This window comes from Pelophylax lessonae (assembly GCF_965119305.1).
Source record: "Pelophylax lessonae genome assembly, chromosome: 7".
Classification (NCBI taxonomy): domain Eukaryota; kingdom Metazoa; phylum Chordata; class Amphibia; order Anura; family Ranidae; genus Pelophylax; species Pelophylax lessonae.
In genome coordinates, this window is record NC_138774.1 from 69,622,219 (window position 1) to 69,648,946 (window position 26,728).

The following is a 26,728-nucleotide window of genomic DNA, read 5'->3' on the forward strand; positions in this document are numbered from 1 at the left end:
CCAAACCTTGTCAACTCTTTCTACCCTTAATTCCTTACTTCAACGCCCCCCCCCCACTGCCTCCTCCCACCAACTTGGTTACTGCCCAGAAGATTGACAATCATTTCAAAAACAAAATCAACACAATTCATGATGAGATATTCAGAGTCCAGCTTCCTCCCCCAACCAACACACTTGGTCCAACACAGTACTCAATACTTTCCACCTTCAGCCCTGTTACCCCTGAGGAAGTTGCCAAATTCCTTTCCATGAGCCACCTCACCACCTTTCCCCTCACAAGTACTGCGACCCCCTTCCTGCTCTATCCTAAACGCTCTAACCCCCATCTTCAACCTTTCCCTCTCCTATGGCACCTTTCTTTCTCTGCTTAAACATGCACTGGTTACCCCCATACTTAAAAAACCCTCACTGGACCCTACCTGTTTGAATACCTTAAGATCCAGCTCCCGTTTGCCTCCACGCTTCTTGAATGCCTTGTCCACAACCATATGAGTTGCTACCTCATTGACAACAACCTTCTCGATCCCCTACAGTCCAGCTTCCTAGCACAACATACCACTGAAACTGCCCTACTGAAATTTACCAACGACCTACTAACTCCTAAAACTAATGACCAGTACTTCATACTCATACTCTTTGACCTTTCTGCTGCCTGCAACACAGTTGACCACCCACTCCTCCTCAACAAATTCCACTTCCTTGGCCTCCATGATTCTGCTCTTTCATGATTCTCCTCCTACCTATCTCAGCGCACTTTCAGTATCACATACAGCACCATGTTTTCTGCTCCTCTTCCTCCTTCTGTTGGTGTACCCCAAGGCTCCATCCTTAGGCCTTTCCTATTCTCTCTCTATATACCTCTTTCCTGGGTCAGTTGATAACCTCTCATGGCTTCCAATACCACCTCTATGCTGAAGACACCCAGATATATCTCTCCACTCCTCAACTTAGCCCCTAAATCTCTTCAAATATCACAAACTTACTGAGGGACATATCAGTATGGATGTCTCACCACTTCCTCAAACTCAGTCTTTCTAAAACTGAGCTTGTAATGTTTCCTCCTCCCCTATCCCCTCCCTATGACTTTACCATCAAGATCAATGGCACAACCCTTGGTCCCTCTACACATCCCAGGTGCTGGGTGTAATCCTGGACTCTGACCTCTCCTTCAGGCCCCACATCCAATCACTGGCTATATCTTGCCACCTTAATCTCTGCAACATTTCCAGAATGTGTCCCTTCCTGACTAATGACACCACAAAACAACGTATTCATTTCTTGGTTATTTTCGGACTTGACTACTGCAACGTTCTCCTTATTGGCCTACCCTTACAAATGCTATCCCCTTTTCAGTCTATTATGAATGCTGCTGCTAGAATAATACACCTTACTAACTGATCCATGATTGATGCTCCTCTCTGCCAATCCCTTCACTGGCTTCCACTACCCCACCGTATAAAATTAAAAATCCTAACCACAACATACAAGGTCATCCACAACATCAGATAAATAACAAAAGAAGTGCAGCGCTAACAAGTATAAGGATGATATCAGGGAGAGCAGTTCCAAAAGTGCAGATATGGTGAAGCATGCACAAGGTAAATAATCAGTACTCTTCAGTGTGCTGGTAATCCTTCCCCCAGTCTCATTAGCCTCTCACCTCACACTTAGCCCCTGTGTCACCAGATGGGCTAATAAGACATATGCTCTCTCCAAGGATAACACCAATACGGATAAGAAGGGGGAAGGGCCGGTGACGTCACCCGCCATCCATTGCGGTCAGACGAGACTGCTGAGTGTAACATCATCATGATTTGCTATGTACATGCACTTGTTGAGTGCCGAACCAGGTAATTTTATGATATATGTCATGCTTAATAAAAGTGTTTTATTACAGTAATGCACTATGTCCGGACCCTTGTTTTTATGTGGACCTGTGACCTGCTGCTTGGATCTGTGATCTGGTACCTGTGAGCTGAACTATATCTATTGGGGAAGAGGATTGATGATCTTATCCGTATTGGTGTTATCCTTGGAGAGAGCATATGTCTTATTAGCCCGTCTGGTGACACAGGGGCTAAGTGTGAGGTGAGAGGCTAATGAGACTGGGTGAAGGATTATCAGCACACTGAAGAGCACTGATTATTTACCTTGTGCATGCTTCACCATATCTGCACTTTTGGACTGCTCTCCCTGATATCATCCTTATACTTAGCGCTGCACTTCTTTTGTTATTTATCTGATATTGGGACTTTTTTGGTTTATTGATCCTTAAGTGCTTAGCAGCTTTCCACAATTTGTTTATCCAGTTGCGCTGATTTTATCTATATATCATTCAACCACAACATCGACCCCAGCTACATCACCAACTTTATCTGCATATATCGCCTAAATCGTTCTCTCCACTCCTCCTAAGACCTCCTGCTTTCTAGCTCCCTTGTTACTACCTCCTATGCTCGCCTCCAGGACTTCTCCAGAGCCTCTCTCTTCCTCTGGAACTCCCTGCCCAAATATTTTCAACCAGCCCCTACCTTGTCTGTCTTTAGGCGATCCCTGAAAACTCACTTATTCAGGCAAGTCTACCCCACCTCCCCCTATGAACTATACCTGAGTCAACTCCATCAGATCAACCCCCGCAGCTATGACCTTTTGTACCACCTCCCCCTCCCTTTAAATTGTAAGCTCCACAAGCAGGGCCCTCCTGTCCCTGCTGTACTGTACTGAACTGTATTGTAAATGGACTGTCCCCCCTCTACATTGTAAAGCGCTGCGCAAACTGTTGGTGCTATATAAGTCCTATATAAAGCCTGTATATTAATAATAGACAGACAGACAGACAGACAGATAGATAGATAGATAGATAGATAAATAGAAAACAGGGAGACATCTCAGACCATCCTGAAACTCTGAGAAGAGCACCTTTGGAATGTGATATCCTCTAAACGTGGTGTCCTTGCTGACTGCATGGAGCACTCCTACTGGTACAATATCAGCAAATCTCTGGATTTCATGAATTACAGCATCTGTATATGGCATCTTACTTCTGTCCTCCACTGATGGACAGCGATCACTGCCTATAACATTGTCAATTTCTTTTTGGATTTTCTCTGAAGCAAACAGAAAGAAAAGAGCATAACAAATATTACACATCAATTCTATAACTATTCATGTATGCAAGATTACTGATATTTTTACATTGGTAATAATTTGAGTTTTTCTTCATGCTGAAAAATGCAAAAACAAAACTATTAACATGAATGATCCCATAAAGGTTATGTAGAGTATTTTTACATTGTAAAGTGCTTTTCATGTGCTAGGTAGTGTTTTCTGAAAAAAATAAAATAAAATTGCAATCATACATTTGTTGTAAAAAAAAGTGAATGACTTCCTAATAAAAGAGCAGTTCCAGGTAAAAAGTAAATTAATTCAGTGCTATGTGCTATTTAGTGAACAAAGCAACTGTGCTAAAGCCAGAAAATTCCCTCAGTTTACCCTAATCAATATCTAAGTCAGGGTTTCGCAATCATGGTTCCTCCAGAGGTTGCTAAGGGTTCCACGAGCAATGAACAATATCTGCCTCTCAGATAAATTCCCATTGATACCATTGATCTTTTTAGCCATCAGTAAGGGGGTAGTTCTTTCCAATGACCACAGGTATAAGGAGCTTTCTTCCTACTTACCATCACATTAATGTAACAAGAGTTGAAGATATAGTAATTTTTAGCAGAGGTTCCCTGAGACCGGAAAGTTATTTTAAAGGTTCCTCTGTAATGGAAAGGTTGAGAAAGGCTGATCCAAGTAATCCTTTGCTGCACGCGCACGTGCATAAACTTCCTAATACTGGGATTTCATGCACATAGGATTTTTTGTATGTGAGATGCAGCAAGCAGTGTGTTCCAACATAACCAGATTACAGGGCGTGATATGGCATGATGAAGTTCAGGAATGTGTGGATAAAAAACTGAATTAAGATCTGTTCTGGGCTTCTGTCAATTACATCAGAATTCACTAACAGCTGCAACTGTCCTGCAGTTGAACTATTTCTGACCTGCATTTGACTTGCTCCAAATGGGGGTTTGTATTTCCATAGACATGTATAGGCAGTGGTAGCAGGACAAGGTCATGCCAGGGCGAATATGCCACTAACCGGGGGAAGGAGAGGGTTGGTTGGGAGAGTAGGGTGTGGGATGCAGTGCACTGCACTAAAACATGTAGCATTCTATCCCAAAGTAAAATATGTGGTAACAGTAATGAAGAAAGTAATAGGCCTGAGTGCAAGATCATAAGTTGGGCCCTTCTGAGCAAGAACAAGAAAGTGTGGGGTGCGCAGTGCATCGTGGTAAAATTCGGGTGTGGTTTTTATTGTGCTGCATATTGGCTTTGGTTACAATAGAAGCAGAGTGCCAGGGTTCAGTAGGAAGTGGCACAAAGTTTGGAGGCCAATAGTAAATGGCGCAAAGTTCAGAGGTCAGAGATTTCAGTGCCATCCTAATAGCATCATGGGCCTTTGGGCAAAGTAATGCGCTAGGGCCCCTACAAGGGAGATAGTGACCATGGCAAACAGTGGGTGTTGTTAATATATGCTACTTATTGGGTGTGGCTTTTTAGTCCGAATAGAACTCACTCTGCTTTTTTTTAACTTTTTAAATATTTTTTTAAAATAACTTTTTACATTTTTTTCACAACGCTGCCGGGAAGTCTTTGGTGAACAGAACTCTGAAGTCTCACTTTTGAGACAGAGAAAGTGATTGAGGAAACACATGGTGCTTGAAACTAAAGGGATCTAGAGGGGCTCTAAGGGATAAAGAGGGGCTGAAAGGGCTCTAAGGGCCAGTGGCATCATTAGGGTTGGTGTCACCTTGTGTGGTAAAATATGATGTCACCCCCCCCCCCATTTCTATTTTCAGGCCAGCAGCCCAGATGGCAGCCCATCGTTGGAGCTCGTTGGCGCACGTTGCGGCAGTCAATAAGGCCTGCAGGCAGTACTACGGCTAGAGAATAGCAAGTTAGGCAGTTCCTAATGGCTCAGTCCTGAGGAGCAGTAATGAATAATGGCTGACAGGCCCTCTCACCAGATCCAGTGAAACTGTAGCAGCGATCACTGTAGCTGGAGGTTCGCTCAGGGCGACTCTGGTCAGCAGTGTAGTACATCAGTACCCTGGCAGTGGCTCAGTTTTTCTTTCTCTGGAGGTGCTGGGAAGCAGCATGGCTCTCTCTCTGGTGGTGCTGGGGAGCAGCGTGGCTCCCTCTCTGGTGGTGCTGGGCAGCAGCGCGGCTCTCTCTCTGGTGGTGCTGGGCAGCAGCATGGCTCTCTCTCTGGTGGTGCTGGGCAGAAGCATGGCTTTCTCTCTCTCTGGTGGATCTGGGCAGCAGCATGACTCTCTTTCTGGTGGTGCTGGGCAGTGTGGCTCTCTCTCTGGTGGTGCTGAGCAGGAGCGTGGCTCTATCTCTGGTGGTTATGGGCAGCAGCATGGTTCTCTCTTTCTGGAAGTCCTGGCCAGGGTGGTTCTCTCTCTGGTGGTGCTGGACAGGGTGGCTCTCTCTCTGATGGTGCTGGGCAGCAGCAATGCTCTCTCTCTCTCTGGTGGTGCTGGGCAGCAGCATGGCTCTCTCTCTGGTGGTGCTGGGCAGAAGCATGGCTCTCTCTCTGGTGGATCTGGGCACCCATACTCCTCTCCCCCCCTCACTCACCCATACTCCTCCCCCCCCTCACTCACCCATACTCCTCCCCCCCATCACTCACCCATATTTCCAGGCTGTCATTGACTAGGTATCGGCTGAGTTCGAGCACCAAGTCCCCAGTGTCTTCCGGCAGCAGTGTATGCTCCTTCTCAGCTTCCTCCAGGTCCAGCTCTCTGCTCAGGCTCTGGATTTGGGCAGCAGCATGGCTCTATCTCTGGTGGTTCTGGGCAGCATGGCTCTCTCTCTGGTGGTGCTGGGCAGTGTGGCTCTCCTTCTGGTGGTGCTGGGCAGCATGGCTCTCTCTCTAGTGGTGCTGGGCAGTGTGGCTCCCTCTGGTGGTGCTGGGCAGCAGTGTGGCTCTTTCTCTCAGCCCAGTCCTCTCTTTCTTTTTCCTGTATCACTTCCGCAGCTTTTTCCTGGGTTCCAGTCTCACTCTTTCTCTCCCCCCCCCCCCATCTCCCCCCACAAAGTGCATCCTGAGAGCTGTAGTTTTCTCCCTGTGGACAACAATGGGGTCATCAATCTTCTGGGACTAGATGTCCCATGATGCTCTCTTAGTCTCTTTTAATTGGCCTTCCGCTGTGGCCAATGGGGAGGGAAACAGAGCAGACAGCAAGCTGGGCCATTGATGAGAGCTGCTTTCTTTTCTCCCGCACTGCTGACACAGCGCCGCTGCTGTGTTATCTAGCGAACTAAGCTTGGGGGAGCCCGCTATCACCTCTTCACTAATGGGCAGGGGGAGCTGCTCTACATCACCTTGACTGCACCTCTGGTCTGCACCCCCATAGGGATGCTACTGCTAAGGGCTCGCTGAGATGTGTAGCTGTCATTGCTGGTGTTTGACAGGCAGTGAGAGAGTGATTTGTCACCTCTTCAATGCATGTTTTAACCCTGAAAATGCTGACCCACTTTGCCACAACCATGTATATGACTGCAGGACGGTTATGGTGCAGCCCTATTCATGGTGACACGCTATTTAATTTCGGCCATGCGTACAGCCCTGAAATGGGTGGCCAGGATGGTAAAGCCATGCCTCAACTGCCTGCTTTTACCAACCCCATTTAGACTTGTGTTGTGGGAAGGTAAAAACTGGGGGTTAAGACATAGTTTTACCAACACTCCCCCCCCTCCTGGGGACCCCCCCTCCCCCCTGTCGCTTTTAGTGGGCAGTACTGCCTGTTGAATGCAACCCATTTAAGTGCAGCTGATGATCAGTGTATTCTGATTTCGCAAGATCTTGATGTCAGAATACAATGTTCTAGTGGACACAGTGAGGTTACATAGTTAGTCAAGTCTATCTAGTTTAACCATTAAAAAAACAAAAAAACAGCAACTATACAGTCCCATATACACAATCCTATACCCACAGTTGATCCAGAGGAAGGCAAACCCCCCCAGCAAAACATGATCCAATTAGCTCCAGCATTGAAAAAATTCCTTTCTGATACCCTGAGAGGCAACCAGATATTCCCTGGATCAACTTTACCTAAAAATGTTAGTACCCAGTTATAATATGTATGTAACCCTGTGGAGTTACACAGGCTGTATTATCTGAAATGCCCAGTAGATGGCAGATGGACTCAGTATGCTGTTAATAAAACATTGAGCATTGATGACATGACTGGCGGTCTTTCCAGTCTGATGATTGTGGAATCCTCACAGGTCCTGGAAGATTTCTAAAAGTTACCACATGCTCAGCCAGGGAGAGGACAGGCTACAAGCCGTGAAAGACTGCAGCACAGAGATAGAACCCTGCTGAGAGAACTTGCTTCATCCAAGACCACACCAGTCCAGACGTCTGGTGAATTCCGTGAGAGGAGACTGCCGCGGACTGATCAGGTTAATCGTGTTGTGAGGGTAAGCCAAGCCTCTCCCTGTATCACCACAGGGCACCTGTCTCCTCACTCATAGTAAAGACTCTGAGGATCAGAGTGGACATTGCACACTTCAGGCTGCTTCAGTGACTCTGCGGAACAGGACTTATAAGGGCCCCAACTCTCCTATGTGCACCAACGGCCACTAGGGCGAAGATAAGGGGGTGGGGCGCAGGTGTGCTAGTGGGTGGGTGGGGAAAATCCACATTGCATTTGTTATCTACGTTACTCTATTGTATTTTCCTATCTATGTTGGTTCATTTGCTACTTACTATATAAAGTTAGTTCCAGTTAGGCTGTGTCAGTCTCATTGCACCAAGTATGTTCCCAGTGGGTCCCCACATCTTTACCCCAGATGCCCCACTGGGTGGAGGCACTGCCGCAGACATGTACCCCAGCTCCCAGATAGCGGAGGCTCAGGACCCGCCTGTCAGGCATAGTGAGTTAACTAGGTTTAGGGACCCCAAAGACACTAGGGGGCGTCCCCAAAACCCTGTTACATATGGAGGCACTGCTGAGATATATTGGGATACAACCAGTGAGAATAGGTTAAGTCCTCAGGCCACTCCCTCCTTTGCAAAAGAGTGGGCCCAGCAAAGAAATGTACCATTACAGCAAGCTGTGATGTTATGCAAAGTCCCCTCCTGCTGTGAGATGAATCACGTCATATTGTGTATAGAAATTCGATTGGGAATAGAAATGGCGACCATCAGGGATATCCTGCAAGACTCTGAAGGCCAAACTTACATGTTAATATATTGTCATACGGACTTGGGAGACCATGAGATGCCTACCAATGTTCATTTATATGGAGCCCCGGATGAAGGATGCTCCTTAGTGTACGCGCTCCTTGATAAGAAAGAAAGGGTCTCACTGCAACCACCCTTTAAATTAGAACAGAAAGACTATGTCACAGAAAATTATTCTAAGCTCCTGACTCCCATCTCCGGAAAGGCCGGAGCCATTCCTAAACAAGCTGCCCATCCTATTGCAGGACAGGGGATGATTACTCCTAAAGCAGAATCTCATCCATCCACAGCATTACTGAAACCAGACAACCCTGAAGTACGCACCCTGCCTACAGGAGGTAGTGGTGTATTGGACATACTACAGAAACTCTCAGAAGCCATAGTGACGGCAAACCACACCCATAGTTACCGCAAACTAAAGGTGTTTTCTGGGAATCAGCCTGTTCCTGCAGGAGAAGAGTCTTTTGAGGTCTGGAAGGATAATGCTATGCAGTTGTTGGAGGAATGGTCTTGTACGGATACCATAAAGAAACAACGGTTAGTAGAGAGTCTTCGTTTTCCCGCTACAGACATGATAAGACTGTACAAGGGAGTAAATGGGCAAGCTACTGTGCACAACTATCTACAGGTCTTACAGGATGCTTATGGGAAATCAGAAGATTTGGATGATCTGTTGGTTAAGTTCCTAGCCACAAAGCAGAAGGAGCATGAAAAAGCCACTGACTATATCTACCGGTTACAGCTATCGCTAGGAAAGTTATTCCATAAAGGAGCAGTCACTGCCTCTGAGTTGGATGCTCGGCTATCTAAGCAAATTCAGAGAGGTGGTTTGACCAATAATCCAGTTATGATTCTGCTGAGAGCCAAGTTGGATGATAAAGTTCTGCCTTATTCCATATTAATAAATACAGCCAGGAGATTGGAAGACCAGACGTGTCCACCCCTACAGAAGGAGAAAGAGGATACAGAACTGTCAGCTCTTAGGAAGAAGGTGGCTGAATTGGAGATCTTATGCAAATCACCACCAGAGAGAGCAGATCCTCCCCCTGGAAGTGGGGGGGCAACACAGGAAGACTCAGAAAAAGCTGTTTCCTGAGGATTCACCCCGCCGAGGGGACTGTTTTAAATGTGGAAAGTCAGGGCATTTTCAGCGGGAGTGCCCTGCAAATTCCATGGAGGTGGGTATTGAGGTGCTGGCAACCGAGCTCGAGGAGACTCAAATGACCAGGTCCTACAAGTGAAGGAAGACCCGGCTTACATATAGTCTATCTGTTGGGGCCAAGATTGGGCCTAAATCTTTGATACATGTGCAAGTAGAAGGAATTCATGCTTCAGCATTGCTAGATACAGGTTCTCAAGTCACCATTATCTACAGAGGCTTCTATGAACGTCATTTGAAACACATTCCTATGGAACCTGCAGGAGAGTTTCAGCTATGGGGCGTTGGGTCTCAAGCTCAACCTGTGGAGGGATGCATAAAAGTGACCATAACTATTCCCCAGTTAAACACAGGGATGATATGTCCTATGGAGCTGGAAGCTTTGATATGCCCTGCGGCCAAGAAAGTGTGTGCCCCAATAATATTGGGTACTAATGCAAAAATGGTACAGGATATATTCAGGGCCTATCTGACAGAAGTGGGAGACGTCTCCTTAGACCGATTGATGGAGGTCAGCCCTGTCCTAGGAAAAGAGTGTCAACGACTAGCCCTTGAAACAAAACCAGGGTTGTGCCACTATTCCGGAACAGAACCTGCATTTTTGAAGCCTGGTGAGACCAAAACCCTACGAGCCATAGCCTCAATGCACCATGAAATGTTGGGGGGAACTGGACAATACCTTATTGAGTCTCTGCCTGAAGAGAATCAGAAGAAGGCGTGGACTCTCATACCTGAGGTAAAAGATTGGCGAACAAAGTGGTGTCGGAGCTTTCCTGTGATGGTACAGAATTTGACCCCCACAGAAATCCGGATTGATCGTCATCAGTAGATTGGTGTGATACACCTTTTAGATCAAGTTTTGTCCATCATGTCTGTGAGTACAGAACAGAAGGATCATGTGAAAGCACCTTTAGATTTTGATCTAGAAGATTCTCCTCTACCACAGCAGTGGAAAGACAGCCTTCGTTCAAAACTGACCACCCGAGAGGGAGTGTTCTCCAGAGCAGAGATGGACGTGGGGTGTTCTAAGAGTGCCACCCATGCTATAAGCCTTTCAGAGAAAGGTCAAGAAGAATACCCCCTCGAGATGTGGAAGATGTCCGGGACATACTCCAGCAGATGGGAGGAGAAGGCATCATCACAGAGTCCCGGAGCCCCTATGCCTCACCTATTGTGGTATTGAGGAAAAAGAATGGTTCAGTTTGGCTATGTGTGGACTACCGTACTCTGAACAAGAGGACTGTGCCAGATCAGTACACTTTGCCCCGGATAGAGGATCTTCTGAACGCCCTATCTGGCAGCCAGTGGTTCAGTGTACTTGACTTGAGGTCTGGATATTATCAGGTACCGATGAAGAAGGAGGATCAGGAAAAGACAGCTTTCATCTGCCCTTTGGGGTTCTTCCAGTTTACCAGAATGCCACAGGGAGTCACAGGAGCTCCTGCTACTTTTCAGAGGCTGATGGAGAAAACTGTGGGGGATATGAATCCCAAAGAGTGTCTAGTGTATCTAGATGACGTAATTGTTTTCGGGAAGACGCCAGAGGAGCATGAACAAAGATTGCTAAAGGTGTTGGATTGACTTCAAGCTGAAGGCCTGAAGCTATCAGTGGACAAATGCTGATTTGCCCAAAACTCTGTCACTTATGTGGGGCACATAGTCTCCGTTGAAGGAGTAGCCACAGATCCTGCTAAAATTGAAACAGTGTTGAATTGGCCAAGACCAAATAACATCAGTGAGTTGCGGTCCTTTCTCGGATTCTGTGGTTACTACCGAAGGTTCGTGAAAGACTACTCAAAGATTGCTCGAGAGTTACATGACCTGCTGAAGATTACCTCTGATATAAGGGGTGCTAAGGCACCATATCCTAAAGACCCCTTTGGAGAGAAATGGACTTCAGGATGTGAAGATGCCTTTCTGATATTGAAGAAGAGACTTACAGAAGCTCCTGTCTTAGCCTATGCAGACCCTGAGAAACCATATATCCTCCATGTGGATGCCAGTATGGAAGGCTTAGGGGGTGTACTGCACCAAAGTTATCCAGAAGGATTGAGGCCGGTGGCTTACATAAGTAGAAGTCTTACAGGGGCAGAGAAGAACTATCCAGTTCATAAATTGGAATTTCTTGCACTCAAGTGGGGCATCGTGGATAAGCTGCATGACTATTTGTATGGAGCAACATTCGAAGTAAGGACTGACAACAATCCACTTACCTACATACAGACTACAGCCAAGCTGGATGCCACAGGACATAGGTGGTTGGCTGCCTTGTCAAGCTACAGTTTCAGCCTGAAGTACAAGCCTGGGCCCAAGAATGTCAGCGCAGATGCCCTGTCCCGCAGACCTAGACTCCCTCTTCACCAAGAAGAAGAGGAGTGGGAAGAGATCCCTGGGCCTGGGGGTAGGAGCCTTTTGTCAGATGTATGTGGTGGCTAAGAGGGATAGACTCCATTAGCCACTCTCCAGAAGCTGTGCCTGAGGTGTTCCATGCTCCAGTCTGTAACGCTCCTGCGTTTTACGTATGATGTGGATTTTCAGCTGCAGAAATATTCCACTTCAGTAGTCATGTAGAGAAACGCTGAGACACCAATCCCAACTCCCAATGACTCATCATGTGTGGAGGATCTCAATTCAGCAAGTAAATACACACACTCAATAAGATGTTTCCTAGAGTGACTTATGTATATAGTAACACAGTGATGATAGGCTGAAGAGACAGGTTGGGTAGAGATGGTAGATGACAGACACTTGAAAGGAAATGTTCTTGAAAGTAAGATAGTAGCAGATGGGATGCAGATAGGTTTAGCAATCCTGTATGGTAGCAGATGACAGAGTAGCAGGTGGACATACAAGAGAGATCAACCCAGTGCAAGAACAGGTGGTAGTAGGCTCAAGAGCTAGCAATCTTAGATAATGCAGATGTAGTAATAGTCCTTAGTATGCAGAGCTAGATAGTGTAAGCTTTAGCATAAAGGTTATAGAGGTTTCCCCTGTGGGGTACTTATCACTAATAGCAATGTAGCAGAGGAGAGGTTCGGCAAGAGCGGATGATCCGGTAGCGGGATACAGGGATCAGCGCAGCGTGGTTCCGACAGCGAGGTATGCTTGCAAGCATGAGAGCTTCAAGACAGGTTAACATCAAGGCACAAAGCAGTTTGAACGAACACATGTGAGTGAGAGCCGGCGATCTAAATAGCCATCCAGTCCGGCGCTCAGTGATGACAGCATCAGTCTTAAAGGTGTATGTGCACCTTACCAAAAGAGAATGGTGGGGCGCATACACTTATGAAAGAGTAATTAGGGTACCCAAAGGTACCAGAACATTACAGTACCCCCCCCTTAAGGCCGGCTCCTGAAGGCCTCTGGAGCTGGTTTGTCTGGGTACTTCGCATGAAAATTGCGGATTAATCTAGAGGCATGTATGTCAGAGGTGTTTAGCCAGGTGTCGTCTTGGGGCCCATAGTTCTTCCATCGAACCAAGTACTGAAGTCTTCCTCTGTGGATACGAGAATCCAGAATCTCTTTTATCTCATATTCTTCTCCACCTTCAACTTGTACAGGAGGAGGTGGGATAGTAGGCCTTATTCCTTGGTCAGGAACATGGGGCTTCAGTAGTGACACATGGAAAATGGGATGTATTTTGAGGTCTATTGGCAATGTAAGCTGTACTGCAGCTTTTCCAATAAGTTTCTTGATTGGGAAAGGTCCCAAGAACAGAGGTCCAAGTTTTTTGCTAGGGATTTTCAGTCTTAAATTTTTTGTTGAGAGCCAAACGAGGTCCCCGTTAGCGTACTGAGGAGAAGGTCTTCTGCGAAGATCATAGTACTTCTTTTGTTGACTATGAGCGTGTGCAATGGTAGTATTAAGCAAACCCAGAGAGTCCTTTATTTGGGTAAGATAGTCTGAGGCTACTGGGTTATTTGAAGGAAGGATGCGGGGTGGAAGAATAGAGGGATGAAACCCATAGTTCAAGTAGAACGGACTCTGCTTGGTCGTACTGTGGGTTGCGTTGTTGTAGGCAAATTCTGCCAGAGGGAGAAGATCCACCCAATCATCCTGTTGGTAAGAAGTGTAACAACGTAAATATTGCTCGATGCATTGGTTGACTCTTTCAGTCTGTCCATTGGTCTGCGGATGGTAAGGAGAAGTGAGCTTCCGCTCGATCCGTAGTATGTGACATAGTTCTTGCCAGAACTTGGAAATAAATTGTGATCCACGGTCAGACAGAAGAGTTTTTGGGATACCATGTAACTTAAAGACATGTTTCATCAGGAGTTCTGGCGTTTGTTTGGACGAAGGTAGTCTGCGAATAGCAATGAAATGTGCCATTTTTGTCAGATGGTCCACTGACACTAAGATGGTATTAAATCCTTTGGAAGGAGGCAATTCCACTATAAAGTCCAAGGACACAACTTCTCATGGAGTTTGGGGTATTGGTAGACTGCATAGTAGACCGGATGGTCTCGTAGTGTCAATTTTGGACCTGGCACAGACATTGCATGAAGAGACGAATTTTTGTATATATGTTTTCATGTCAGGCCACCAGAATTGCCTGGTAATCAGATTAAGAGTCTTTGTCATACCCATATGTCCTGCCATAGGCACATCATGCGATAATTCCAAGATCTTGGTGCGTATGGTAGGTGGTATGTAAAGTTTGTCGTTGTAGTAGAGGAAGCCTTCTGCATCAGTATTTAGTTGTGGTGGGGGTGAATCCAAACTTATACCATGCAAAACCTCTTCCTTCAAGGAACGGACAACTCCAATAATGCGTTTGTGAGGTATTATAGGAACGAAAGGGATTTCAAAGTAGTTTTCTTCAGTTAGTCGTGATAGTGCATCCGCCTTTTTGTTCTTATCTGCAGGTGTGTAGGTCACTAGGAAGTTAAACCTTAGAAAGAATAGTGACCATCGTACCTGTCGGTGAGAGAGAGTTTTGTTAGTCTGAAGATATTGGAGATTTCTATGGTCCGTGTATATAAGTATTGGTAATTGGGTGCCTTCGAGAAGATGTCGCCAATTCTTCAGAGCCAATTTTATAGCAAGCAGTTCCTTTTCACCCACGGGGTAATTTATCTCTGGACTGCTTAGGGATTTAGAAAAAAAGGCGACTGGATGAAGTGGTGAAGTGTGAGTTGGTCGTTGGGAGAGTATTGCTCCTACTGCCATGTTTGACGCATCTACTTCCAGAATGTATTGGAGGGATGGGTCTGGATGGCGTAATATGGGAGCAGAAGTAAACCTTGTCTTTAACAGGTGAAAAGCTTTATTTGCTTCATCTGACCATTTGAATGGTTGTTTAATGCTAGTGAGCTGTGTGAGGGTCTCACAATGGCAGAGAAGTTTCTGATGAACTTCCTGTAGAAATTCGAAAATCCAAGGAATCGCTGTAGTGCCGTGCGTGTGGTTGGTGTAGGCCAATCCTGAATGCAGGATATCTTACTCATGTCCATCTCGATTCCTGTTTTGGATATGATGTAGCCTAGAAACAGTACCTCTTCTTTATGAAACAAGCATTTTTTCAGTTTCACATAAAGGTTGTGTGCAAGCAATCTCGATAATACTAGTCTTACATGTCTTATGTGTTCAGACAGGGATCGTGAATATATAAGTATATCGTCCAGATATACCACAACACAGACATCTAGTAAGTTTCTGAAAATATCGTTTATAAATCGTTGAAAAACTGCAGGGGCGTTGCATAGCGCGAATGGCATTACAAGATATTCGAACAATCCGTATCTGGTTCTGAATGCAGTCTTCCACTCGTGTCCAGCACGGATTCGAATGAGATTGTATGCTCCTTTCAGATCCAATTTTGAAAAATAGGTAGCTCCACGCACCTGCTCAATGAGCTCAGGGATAAGCGGTAGAGGATAGCGATCTTTTATTGTAATAGCATTCAATTGCCTATAGTCGATGATAGGCCTGAGACTTGAGTCCTTATTGCGGACAAAAAAGAGTCCTGCTGCTGTGGAAGAAGTGGAAGGTCTAATAAAACCTTTCTTCAAATTCTCATCCAAATAGTCTTTGAGATGGGAAAGTTCATCCTGTGAAAGAGGATAAACATGACCGAACGGCAATTTGCTATTTGGGAGTAGATCAATGCTACAATCATAGTCTCGATGGGGAGGTAGTGCTTGAGCATTTTTCTCAAGAAAAACCTCAGAGAGATCCTGATAACATAGTGGTGCAATCTCATCTGTCACCACAGACAGGATCTTCCCGAAAGACGGGAGGTTACACGTACCCTCGCAATAGCAAGAGAGGAAGGCCAGGGTCCGTTCCTTCCAATCTATGGTTGGTTGATGTGTGTGCAACCAGGGAAGTCCCAACACAATGGGAAAGTGGGGTGAAGGTATTAGATCGAAGGTAGTGGTCTCCATATGAGACCCGTTAGTAGTGACTAGGAGTGCCTGTGTCTGATCAGTGATCAGACCAGAGGATAAAGGAACACCGTTAATAAGACTCACTGAGACAGGTTTAAGTTTAGAAATAATAGGAACTTTATTTAAAGCAGCAAAACGTATGTCAATATAATTTCCACAAGATCCTGTGTCAATCATGGCCTTAGTAGTAATCCTGTTCTGGTCCCACTGTAATGTTAAGCAAACAGAAAGGTAAGGGTTAGTGATTGAAGTTGTCAATCCCCCTAGGAGGACATGTGAACACTCACCCTTCTTTTTGTAGACTAGGGGACAGACGTTTATCTTGTGATCCGGGGATGCACAGTACAAGCAGAGGTTACCAGATCGTCTTTTGGCTCTTTCCATAGTTGATAGAGGTGGGCGTATGGTTCCTACCTCCATAGGAACGGGGTTAACGGCCGAAATCCGAGAAGAACTGGATAATGGCATTCCCATTTTCTCAGCCTTTCTTTCTCGTAGTCTTCTATCTATGGTGATACTGAGTTGTATCAATGCATCCAGGGTTTTTGGCAGATCCGCTCGGGCGAGCTCGTCTTTAACGGCCTCTGATAGGCCAAGCCTAAATTGGGTTTTCAGAGATGCATCATTCCATTCTGAATCAAGGGTCCATCTCTTGAATTCTGCGACAAAGTCTTCTACAGGTCTCCTACCTTGTTTCAAGGATCTTAATTGAAAATCGGCAGTACTCTGCCTATTGGGATCATCATATAGGCTAGTGAGTTCTGCTAGGAACAAGGCATAGGAGTTGAGAAGCTGGTCGTTTTTCTCAAAAAGAGAGTCTGCCCAGGCCCGAGGATCGCCTGTTAGGTAAGAAATAATAGTTCAAACCTTAATGTGATCAGTAAGGTAGGTACGGGGTTTTAGCAAGAAAAGTAACTCACATGCGTTTTTAAATTCGCAAAATTTTTTGCGATCGCCTGTAAATACCAAAGGAGGATTTATTTTGGGTTCAGGGGACTGAGCAGTGGTAAGTTGTGTCAGTCTAATTACCTGCTGCCACAGAGCCTGATTGTCTTCTTTTAATTCAGCAAGTGCGTGTATTAACGCAGTTACTTGCTGTTTTAATTGTGTCATCTGAGTGGTTATTTCTGCTGAATCCATTTGTGGTTCGTTCAATCTGTAACGCTCCTGCATTTTACGTATGATGTGGATTTTCAGCTGCAGAAATATTCCACTTCAGTAGTCATGTAGAGAAACGCTGAGACACCAATCCCAACTCCCAATGACTCATCATGTGTGGAGGATCTCAATTCAGCAAGTAAATACACACACTCAATAAGATGTTTCCTAGAGTGACTTATGTATATAGTAACACAGTGATGATAGGCTGAAGAGACAGGTTGGGTAGAGATGGTAGATGACAGACACTTGAAAGGAAATGTTCTTGAAAGTAAGATAGTAGCAGATGGGATGCAGATAGGTTTAGCAATCATGTATGGTAGCAGATGATAGAGTAGCAGGTGGACATACAAGAGAGATCAACCCAGTGCAAGAACAGGTGGTAGTAGGCTCAAGAGCTAGCAATCTTAGATAATGCAGATGTAGTAATAGTCCTTAGTATGCAGAGCTAGATAGTGTAAGCTTTAGTATAAAGGTTATAGAGGTTTCCCCTGTGGGGTACTTATCACTAATAACAATGTAGCAGAGGAGAGGTTCGGCAAGAGCGGATGATCCGGTAGCGGGATACAGGGATCAGCGCAGCGTGGTTCCGACAGCGAGGTATGCTTGCAAGCATGAGAGCTTCAAGACAGGTTAGCATCAAGGCACAAAGCAGTTTGAACGAACACATGTGAGTGAGAGCCGGCGATCTAAATAGCCATCCAGTCCGGCGCTCAGTGATGACAGCATCAGTCTTAAAGGTATATGCGCACCTTACCAAAAGAGAATGGTGGGGCGCATACACTTATGAAAGAGTAATTAGGGTACCCAAAGGTACCAGAACATTACACAGTCATGCTTCAACAGTGGTCCAGTATAACCACAGAAGACAAGAGGAAGGCTCAAGCGCAGGACTGGTATATTGGGATAGTTATCAGAGCAATAAAGACTAAGAATCCTAAATTGCTGACTTCTCTACCTATGAGTCAAAGAGAATTATACCGAAGAGAATGGAGCCGACTACATCTCGAAGATGGAGTGCTCTATAGGGTCGTGAAGTATCATAATCACCCTGACAGAAAACAATTGGTACTACCGCACAGATACCGTGGCATGGTCCTGAGAGCTCTCCACGATCAACATGGGCATCTCGGGGTCGACAAGACCTATGGCCTAGTACAAGATCGGTTCTATTGGCCTCGCATGAGGGAACATGTTGAGCAACATGTACAGATATGCAGGAGGTGTATCCAGAGGAAGACCCTGCCTGTGAGAGCTGCCTCCATGGGTCATCTGAAAAGTACGGGACCCATGGATCTTGTGTGCATGGACTATCTCTGCATTGAGAACGATACAGCGGGAGTTGTAAATGTGCTGGTGGTAACGGACCACTTCACCAGATATGCTCAAGCCTTCCCCACTAAAGATCAAAAGGCTGTGACTGTAGCCAAAGTCCTTTGGCAGAAGTATTTTATCCACTATGGACTACCCAATCGGATACACTCTGATCAAGGTAGAGACTTTGAGAGTAAGTTGATCAAGGAGCTGTTGGACATGTTGCAGGTGCAGAAGTCCAGAACCACACCTTATCATCCGGAGGGCGATGCACAACCAGAACGGTTCAATAGGACCCTCCTAGATATGCTAGGGACTCTCAAGCAAGTCGAGAAGCGGTCTTGGAGTAAACATGTGGAAGCCATGGTCCACGCATACAACTGTACAAGGCATGAATCTACAGGGTTCTCACCCTATTTCCTAATGTTCGGACGAGAAGCTCGATTGCCGATAGATGTCCGTTTGGGAGTGTCTCCTGATGGAACAGATTCAACTTCACACTTTCAATATGTGAGGAACCTCAAACAAAACCTTCATCGGGCCTATGAGTTGGCCACCCAAGCTGCAGCAAAAATGGAAGAACGGAACAAAAGAAGGTATGATGCTAAGGTGAGATATCGGGAGATTCAAGCAGGGGATAAAGTCCTTCTCCGGTGTGCCTGGAAAACACAAACTGGCTGACAGATGGAAAGATACCCTGTTTGAGGTTGTGTCCAAACTGGAAGGACTGCCAGTGTACAACATTAGGGGCCCGGAGGGCCGAATAAAGGCTTGGCATAGAAACCATCTGCTTCCAGTTGTGTATGCTGATGAAGAGGAGGAGAGTGGTAAAGAACTGAGGGAAAACCCAGCAGAGAGTCCTGGAAATGGGGCAGAGGAGACCCCGGGAACTCCCAGTGCAGAGGATCAGTGGTGGTCATCACCCGCTGAAGAGACACAGCAATTGCCTCCTTTAACTCCTGTGGTTTCACAAAGTTCTCCAAGGTTAAATCCAGAAAGCCCATGTTTTGTGCCTGGAACTTCCCTTAGAGACTCTAGTTCGAGGGCAGGAGTCGAAGTTCCACAGTCGATGTCCCAAGATCCTCTTCCACAGCGAGAACTGAGACACAGCACCAGAGTGCGGCAACCTCCTAGGGCCCTAGTTTATGATAATATAGGAGAGCCCAGTTATGCCCCGCTGACACAAGCGGCATCTAAAATGGCCACTTTCCTACATGCACTAGCTGAAGTGGTAAATGTTAGTGACTCTTTACCCTAGATAACTAGCTAGCTAGGATGTTACTGTGCTAAATGTACTGTATGTATGCTAGTTTTTTTTTTCTCTGTTGAATTTTTGTTAAGCCCCCTGGCTAGGACTTGCCAGTGGAAGGCAAGTATTTTCAAGGGGGAGCATGTAACCCTGTGGAGTTACACAGGCTGTATTATCTGAAATGCCCAGTAGATGGCAGATGGACTCAGTATGCTGTTAATAAAACATTGAGCATTGATCACATGACTGGCGGCCTTTCCAGTCTGATGATTGTGGCATCATCGCAGGTCCTGGAAGATTTCTAAAAGTTACCACATGCTCAGCCAGGTAGAGGACAGGCTACTAGCCGTGAAAGACTGCAGCACAGAGATAGAACCCTGCTGAGAGAACTTGCTTCACCCAAGACCACACCAGCTCAGAGAGGGACCCTCTGGCAAAGACAAGCACTGAGTCCAGACGTCTGGTGAATTCCGTGAGAGGAGACTGCCGCAGACTGATCTGGTTAATCGTGTTGTGAGGTTAAGCCAAGCCTCTCCCTGTATCACCACAGGGCCCCTGTCTCCTCACTTATAGCAAAGACTCTGAGGATCAGAGTGGACATTGCACACTTCAGGCTGCTTCAGTGACTCTGCGGAACAGGACTTATAAGGGCCCCAACTCTCCTATGTGCACCAACGGCCACTAGGGCGAAGATAAGGGGGTGGGGCGCAGGTGTGCTAGTGGGTGGGTGGGGAAAATCCACATTGCATTTGTTATCTACGTTACTCTATTGTATTTTCCTATATATGTTGGTTCATTTGCTACTTACTATATAAAGTTAGTTCCAGTTAGGCTGTGTCAGTCTCATTGCACCAAGTATGTTCCCAGTGGGACCCCACATCTTTATCTCGGATGCCCCACTGGGTGGAGGCACTGCCGCAGACATGTACCCCAGCTCCCAGATAGCGGAGGCTCAGGACCCGCCTGTCAGGCATAGTGAGTTAACTAGGTTTAGGGACCCCAAAGACACTAGGGGGCATCCCCAAAACCCTGTTACATGTACATTTAAGAAAGAATGCAGGACTTTTTTAAAGCAATCTACTGAGCTAACCAGCACCCCCTCTAGAGGGAGTCTTTTCCACATTTTTACAGCTCTTACACTTAGCTGAGCTCCTCCATGCCTCCTATCAGTTTGGTTGCCCTTCTCTGCACTTTATCTAGTTCCCCGATATCCTTTTTGTAAACTGGTGCCCAAAATGGAACTGCATATTCCAGATGAGGTCTAACTAATGATTTGTAAAGAGGCAAAATGATATCTCTCTCTCTGGAGTCCATACCTCTCCTAATACAAGAAAGGACTTTGCTCGCTTTGGAAACAGCAGCTTGGCATTGCATGCTATTATTAAGCTTATGATCTACCAAAACCCCCAGATCCTTCTCCATTATGGATTCCCCCAGTTGTACTTCCCCTAGTATGTATGATGCATGCATGCTTTATTTACTAAAGCTGGGGAGTGCAAAATCAGGCTCACTACTGCATAGAAACCAATCAGCTTCTAACCTCAGCTTGTTCAGTTAAAGTGGTTGTTACCACAAACATGTACATCACTGCCAGCCCCTCTATTATATGTAGTCATAACACACAGGGTTAGTGTTTTATTAAAACAAAGCTTGTAAATACCTTTTTTTTTTTAATAAACTTTATTGGATTTTGTTAGGATCTTAATATAAAAAGTGTTTAGGAAAGGTTTCACAATTTTTACATGGCATCAAATAAAACAAACCATAGTGAGCTGAAATGCAACTTATAGTAGCAAAAGAAACTACCAGAGGGAGGATTTAATAATGAAATAAGATAACATTTTAAATCAAAATTAAAAGTTGGAGGAAGAAAAAAAAAAAAAAAAAGAAAAGAAACATCAGAAAAAGGAGGTAGCCAGAGGGAGGCACCCCACCCCATCCGCATGTGGGGGGGGGGGGGGGGCAGCGACCCTTGGGATCCCTCTCCAAGGTCGATTGGATCGAGACCTTAGGGGATAAAGGTTTCCCCTGAGGTGCCGGTATCTCAAACATCAAAACGGTATAGCATAGCATTACGTATCATAGAATCCCGAAGTGTTCAGGTAGCTGTTATGATCTTTTATGGGGAGGATTTTTGTAAGAAAGAGGGACCATTTGTTTCGGAAATGGATTGTTACTTTATGGTGGGACAAGGCCGTGTCCAGTTTTTCCTTTCGTAGAAGGCCATTGAGCTCCTGTTTCACATCCGAAAGAACAGGGGGGTATTAGAGGCCCAATTTTTCAGGATGGCATATCTCGCAAACATGAAGCAAGTCGAAAGCCAGGCTTTGTTTTGCGCTGAGTAAGAAGCCACTGGGTTTTGGAGTGGCCTGGAGGAGTTGCATCCAAGTATCCAAAGAGCAAGGGGAAAAAGTCCTTAGACTGGGAACTCCCGGTGACAGTATCAGCGATCTTTTCAACTTGGTCCCAGAAGTTAGAGAAAGGGGGGCAATCCTAGAGCCTGTGAAGCAGAGTTAGTCTTACTTGAGGACATAGGGGGCAAAGGTGTTTGTTCAATGTTGACCCAATAGACAGGTGGGGGATGTATGCTCTATGCATAAATTTAAGTTGTTGTTCCCGCCAAAATTCATATGTGACGAAGGCACATGTGGTGTTATAGCCTGCTAGGACCCAGTCTACAGCATCGGGGATTGTAGCTCTTTTGACCAGGCTGCCACTGAGGAAGAGTGGAGCAGTTTGCTTAGGCAAGAGCTCAGCGGCTTATAGATGGTTGAAATTTTGAATTGTTGAGGTTCCAAGAGAGTGTTTAGGAGAGATAAGCAAAATATTTGAGGTTTGTTTTGGCTTAGTCCCATAACATGGTGAGTGGCCTGATGTACGTAGAGATAATGATGGGTCGGGAGTAGTGTTGAGCGAACACGGACTGTATTATTCGTGTTCGTACCGAATAATTGGATTTTTTGTACCCGAACACGGACACGGACACTTTACTGTATGTTCGGGTAAAAATCCGTGTTCGGTCGTTTTATTTCCGGGTTTTGCATGCTTTGGCGCTCTTTTCATGGCGGGCTTTCAACAGCCAATCAACAATCGTTTAACTGGTGTGCCTTAAGCCATCCCAGCCATGCCTGCAAATGTCTCAGTAGCTGTGATTGGCCGTCTGAAGCATGTGACCAAGTCTTTATAAGTTCGAGGCAGCCGCAGCGGCGTCATTATGCTGCTTAGATTCAGGGACAGAGCACACATCAACGTGCTGGCTGCTGATTAGGGAAAGATAGGCAGGAAAAAACCATTTGTGTCCGGATAGAATTGAGGGACAGGTCGGAGTGTTTAGGCAGGGCGAGTTGTAGGCATTTTAGGGATAGAGTCTGCTGAATTATAGGGTCAGTGTCTTCTACAAACTACAATCGATATTGCTGTGTGGGGGGTGGGGTCTGCACTCAATCCTGATCTACGATCTCTTCTCAATCCTGTTAGGGACAGAGTCTGCTGAATTTTAGGGAAACTGTGTTCTACAAACTACAATCGATATTGCTGTGTGGTGTGGGATTGGAGATAGGCAGGTGTCAGTGATCCACATCCATTTTTCTGTGTGTGAGCTGCAGTGAACACAATCTTTTTGGGCTGCAGTGAACACAATCTTTTTGGGCTGCAGTGAACACAATCTTTTTGGGCTGCAGTGAACACAATCTTTTTGGGCTGCAGTGAACACAATCTTTTTGGGGTGCAGTGAACAAAATCTTTTTGGGGTGCAGTGAACACAATCCTTTTTGGTGTGCAGTGAACACAATCTTTGTGGGGTGCAGTGAACAAAATCCTTTGTGGGGTGCAGTGAACACAATCTTTTTGGGGTGCAGTGAACAAAATCCTTTTTGGGGTGCAGTGAACAACATCCTTTTTGGGGTGCAGTGAACACAATCTTTTTGGGGTGCAGTGAACAAAATCCTTTGTGGGGTGCAGTGAACACAATCTTTTTGGGGTGCAGTGAACACAATCTTTTTGGGGTGGAGTGAACAACATCCTTTTTGGGGTGCAGTGAACAAAATCCTTTTTGGGGTGCAGTGAACAAAATCATTTTTGGGGTGCAGTGAACACAATCTTTGTGGGGTGCAGTGAACACAATCTTTTTGGGGTGGAGTGAACAACATCCTTTTTGGGGTGCAGTGAACAACATCCTTTTTGGGGTGCAGTGAACACAATCTTTTTGGGGTGCAGTGAACACAATCTTTGTGGGGTACAGTGAACAGAATCTTTGTGGGGTGCAGTGAACACAATCTTTGGGGGGTACAGTGAACACAATCTTTGTGAGGTGCAGTGAACACAATCTTTGTGGGGTGCAGTGAACACAATCATTGTGGGGTGCAGTGAACTCAATCTTTGTGGGGTACAGTGAACACAATCTCATACTTCTGAAGGTTTGAGGGTGCTGCCTGTTCCATACTCCCCCTACTCCTCATCTAGCCTTTTAGGGGTACAAACAATAGTAATTGGGGCCTAGTGTGGTTGTGTACGTGTGATATACATACACTTTTTTGGGATCATATTTTCTATTCCGCTATTTAATCAAAAGCCTTTGGGGATCAGTTAAATTGGGGGATAGTCTGTGTTGGTACGTGTGAGAGAGATCCACCTTTCCAAGTTGTTGGGGTTCATCTCATACTTCTGAAGGTTTGAGGGTGCTGCCTGTTCCATACTCCCCCTACTCCTAGCCTTTTAGGGGTACAAACAATAGTAATTGGGGCCTAGTGTGGTTGTGTACGTGTGATATACATACACTTTTTTGGGATCATATTTTCTATTCCGCTATTTAATCAAAAACCTTTGGGGATCAGTTAAATTGGGGGATAGTCTGTGTTGGTACGTGTGAGAGAGATCCACCTTTCCAAGTTGTTGGGGTTCATCTCATACTTCTGAAGGTTTGAGGGTGCTGCCTGTTCCATACTCCCCCTACTCCTAGCCTTTTAGGGGTACAAACAATAGTAATTGGGGCCTAGTGTGGTTGTGTACGTGTGATATACATACACTTTTTTGGGATCATATTTTCTATTCCGCTATTTAATCAAAAACCTTTGGGGATCAGTTAAATTGGGGGATAGTCTGTGTTGGTACGTGTGAGAGAGATCCACCTTTCCAAGTTGTTGGGGTTCATCTCATACTTCTGAAGGTTTGAGGGTGCTGCCTGTTCCATACTCCCCCTACTCCTAGCCTTTTAGGGGTACAAACAATAGTAATTGGGGCCTAGTGTGGTTGTGTACGTGTGATATACATACACTTTTTTGGGATCATATTTTCTATTCCGCTATTTAATCAAAAACCTTTGGGGATCAGTTAAATTGGGGGATAGTCTGTGTTGGTACGTGTGAGAGAGATCCACCTTTCCAAGTTGTTGGGGTTCATCTCATACTTCTGAAGGTTTGAGGGTGCTGCCTGTTCCATACTCCCCCTACTCCTAGCCTTTTAGGGGTACAAACAATAGTAATTGGGGCCTAGTGTGGTTGTGTACGTGTGATATACATACACTTTTTTGGGATCATATTTTCTATTCCGCTATTTAATCAAAAACCTTTGGGGATCAGTTAAATTGGGGGATAGTCTGTGTTGGTACGTGTGAGAGAGATCCACCTTTCCAAGTTGTTGGGGTTCATCTCATACTTCTGAAGGTTTGAGGGTGCTGCCTGTTCCATACTCCCCCTACTCCTAGCCTTTTAGGGGTACAAACAATAGTAATTGGGGCCTAGTGTGGTTGTGTACGTGTGATATACATACACTTTTTTGGGATCATATTTTCTATTCCGCTATTTAATCAAAAACCTCTGGGGATCAGTTAAATTGGGGGATAGTCTGTGTTGGTACGTGTGAGAGAGATCCACCTTTCCAAGTTGTTGGGGTTCATCTCATACTTCTGAAGGTTTGAGGGTGCTGCCTGTTCCATACTCCCCCTACTCCTAGCCTTTTAGGGGTACAAACAATAGTAATTGGGGCCTAGTGTGGTTGTGTACGTGTGATATACATACACTTTTTTGGGATCATATTTTCTATTCCGCTATTTAATCAAAAACCTTTGGGGATCAGTTAAATTGGGGGATAGTCTGTGTTGGTACGTGTGAGAGAGATCCACCTTTCCAAGTTGTTGGGGTTCATCTCATACTTCTGAAGGTTTGAGGGTGCTGCCTGTTCCATACTCCCCCTACTCCTAGCCTTTTAGGGGTACAAACAATAGTAATTGGGGCCTAGTGTGGTTGTGTACGTGTGATATACATACACTTTTTTGGGATCATATTTTCTATTCCGCTATTTAATCAAAAACCTTTGGGGATCAGTTAAATTGGGGGATAGTCTGTGTTGGTACGTGTGAGAGAGATCCACCTTTCCAAGTTGTTGGGGTTCATCTCATACTTCTGAAGGTTTGAGGGTGCTGCCTGTTCCATACTCCCCCTACTCCTAGCCTTTTAGGGGTACAAACAATAGTAATTGGGGCCTAGTGTGGTTGTGTACGTGTGATATACATACACTTTTTTGGGATCATATTTTCTATTCCGCTATTTAATCAAAAACCTTTGGGGATCAGTTAAATTGGGGGATAGTCTGTGTTGGTACGTGTGAGAGAGATCCACCTTTCCAAGTTGTTGGGGTTCATCTCATACTTCTGAAGGTTTGAGGGTGCTGCCTGTTCCATACTCCCCCTACTCCTAGCCTTTTAGGGGTACAAACAATAGTAATTGGGGCCTAGTGTGGTTGTGTACGTGTGATATACATACACTTTTTTTGGATCATATTTTCTATTCCGCTATTTAATCAAAAACCTTTGGGGATCAGTTAAATTGGGGGATAGTCTGTGTTGGTACGTGTGAGAGAGATCCACCTTTCCAAGTTGTTGGGGTTCATCTCATACTTCTGAAGGTTTGAGGGTGCTGCCTGTTCCATACTCCCCCTACTCCTAGCCTTTTAGGGGTACAAACAATAGTAATTGGGGCCTAGTGTGGTTGTGTACGTGTGATATACATACACTTTTTTGGGATCATATTTTCTATTCCGCTATTTAATCAAAAACCTTTGGGGATCAGTTAAATTGGGGGATAGTCTGTGTTGGTACGTGTGAGAGAGATCCACCTTTCCAAGTTGTTGGGGTTCATCTCATACTTCTGAAGGTTTGA

General features: G+C 45.4%; 1 protein-coding gene across 1 annotated transcript in view; it reads right to left on the reverse strand.

The window, feature by feature from the left end:
• The window catches only part of LOC309560469 (uncharacterized protein), a gene marked incomplete at its 3' end in the record, with an annotated part of 238,627 nt that overhangs the window by 11,532 nt on the left and 200,367 nt on the right, over positions 1–26,728 (reverse strand). Inside the window, exon 19 of the mRNA XM_082264102.1 lies at positions 2,920–3,107. Within this exon, the coding sequence (XP_082120228.1) occupies positions 2,920–3,107 (188 nt within the window). The remainder of the gene's footprint in view (positions 1–2,919; positions 3,108–26,728) is intronic.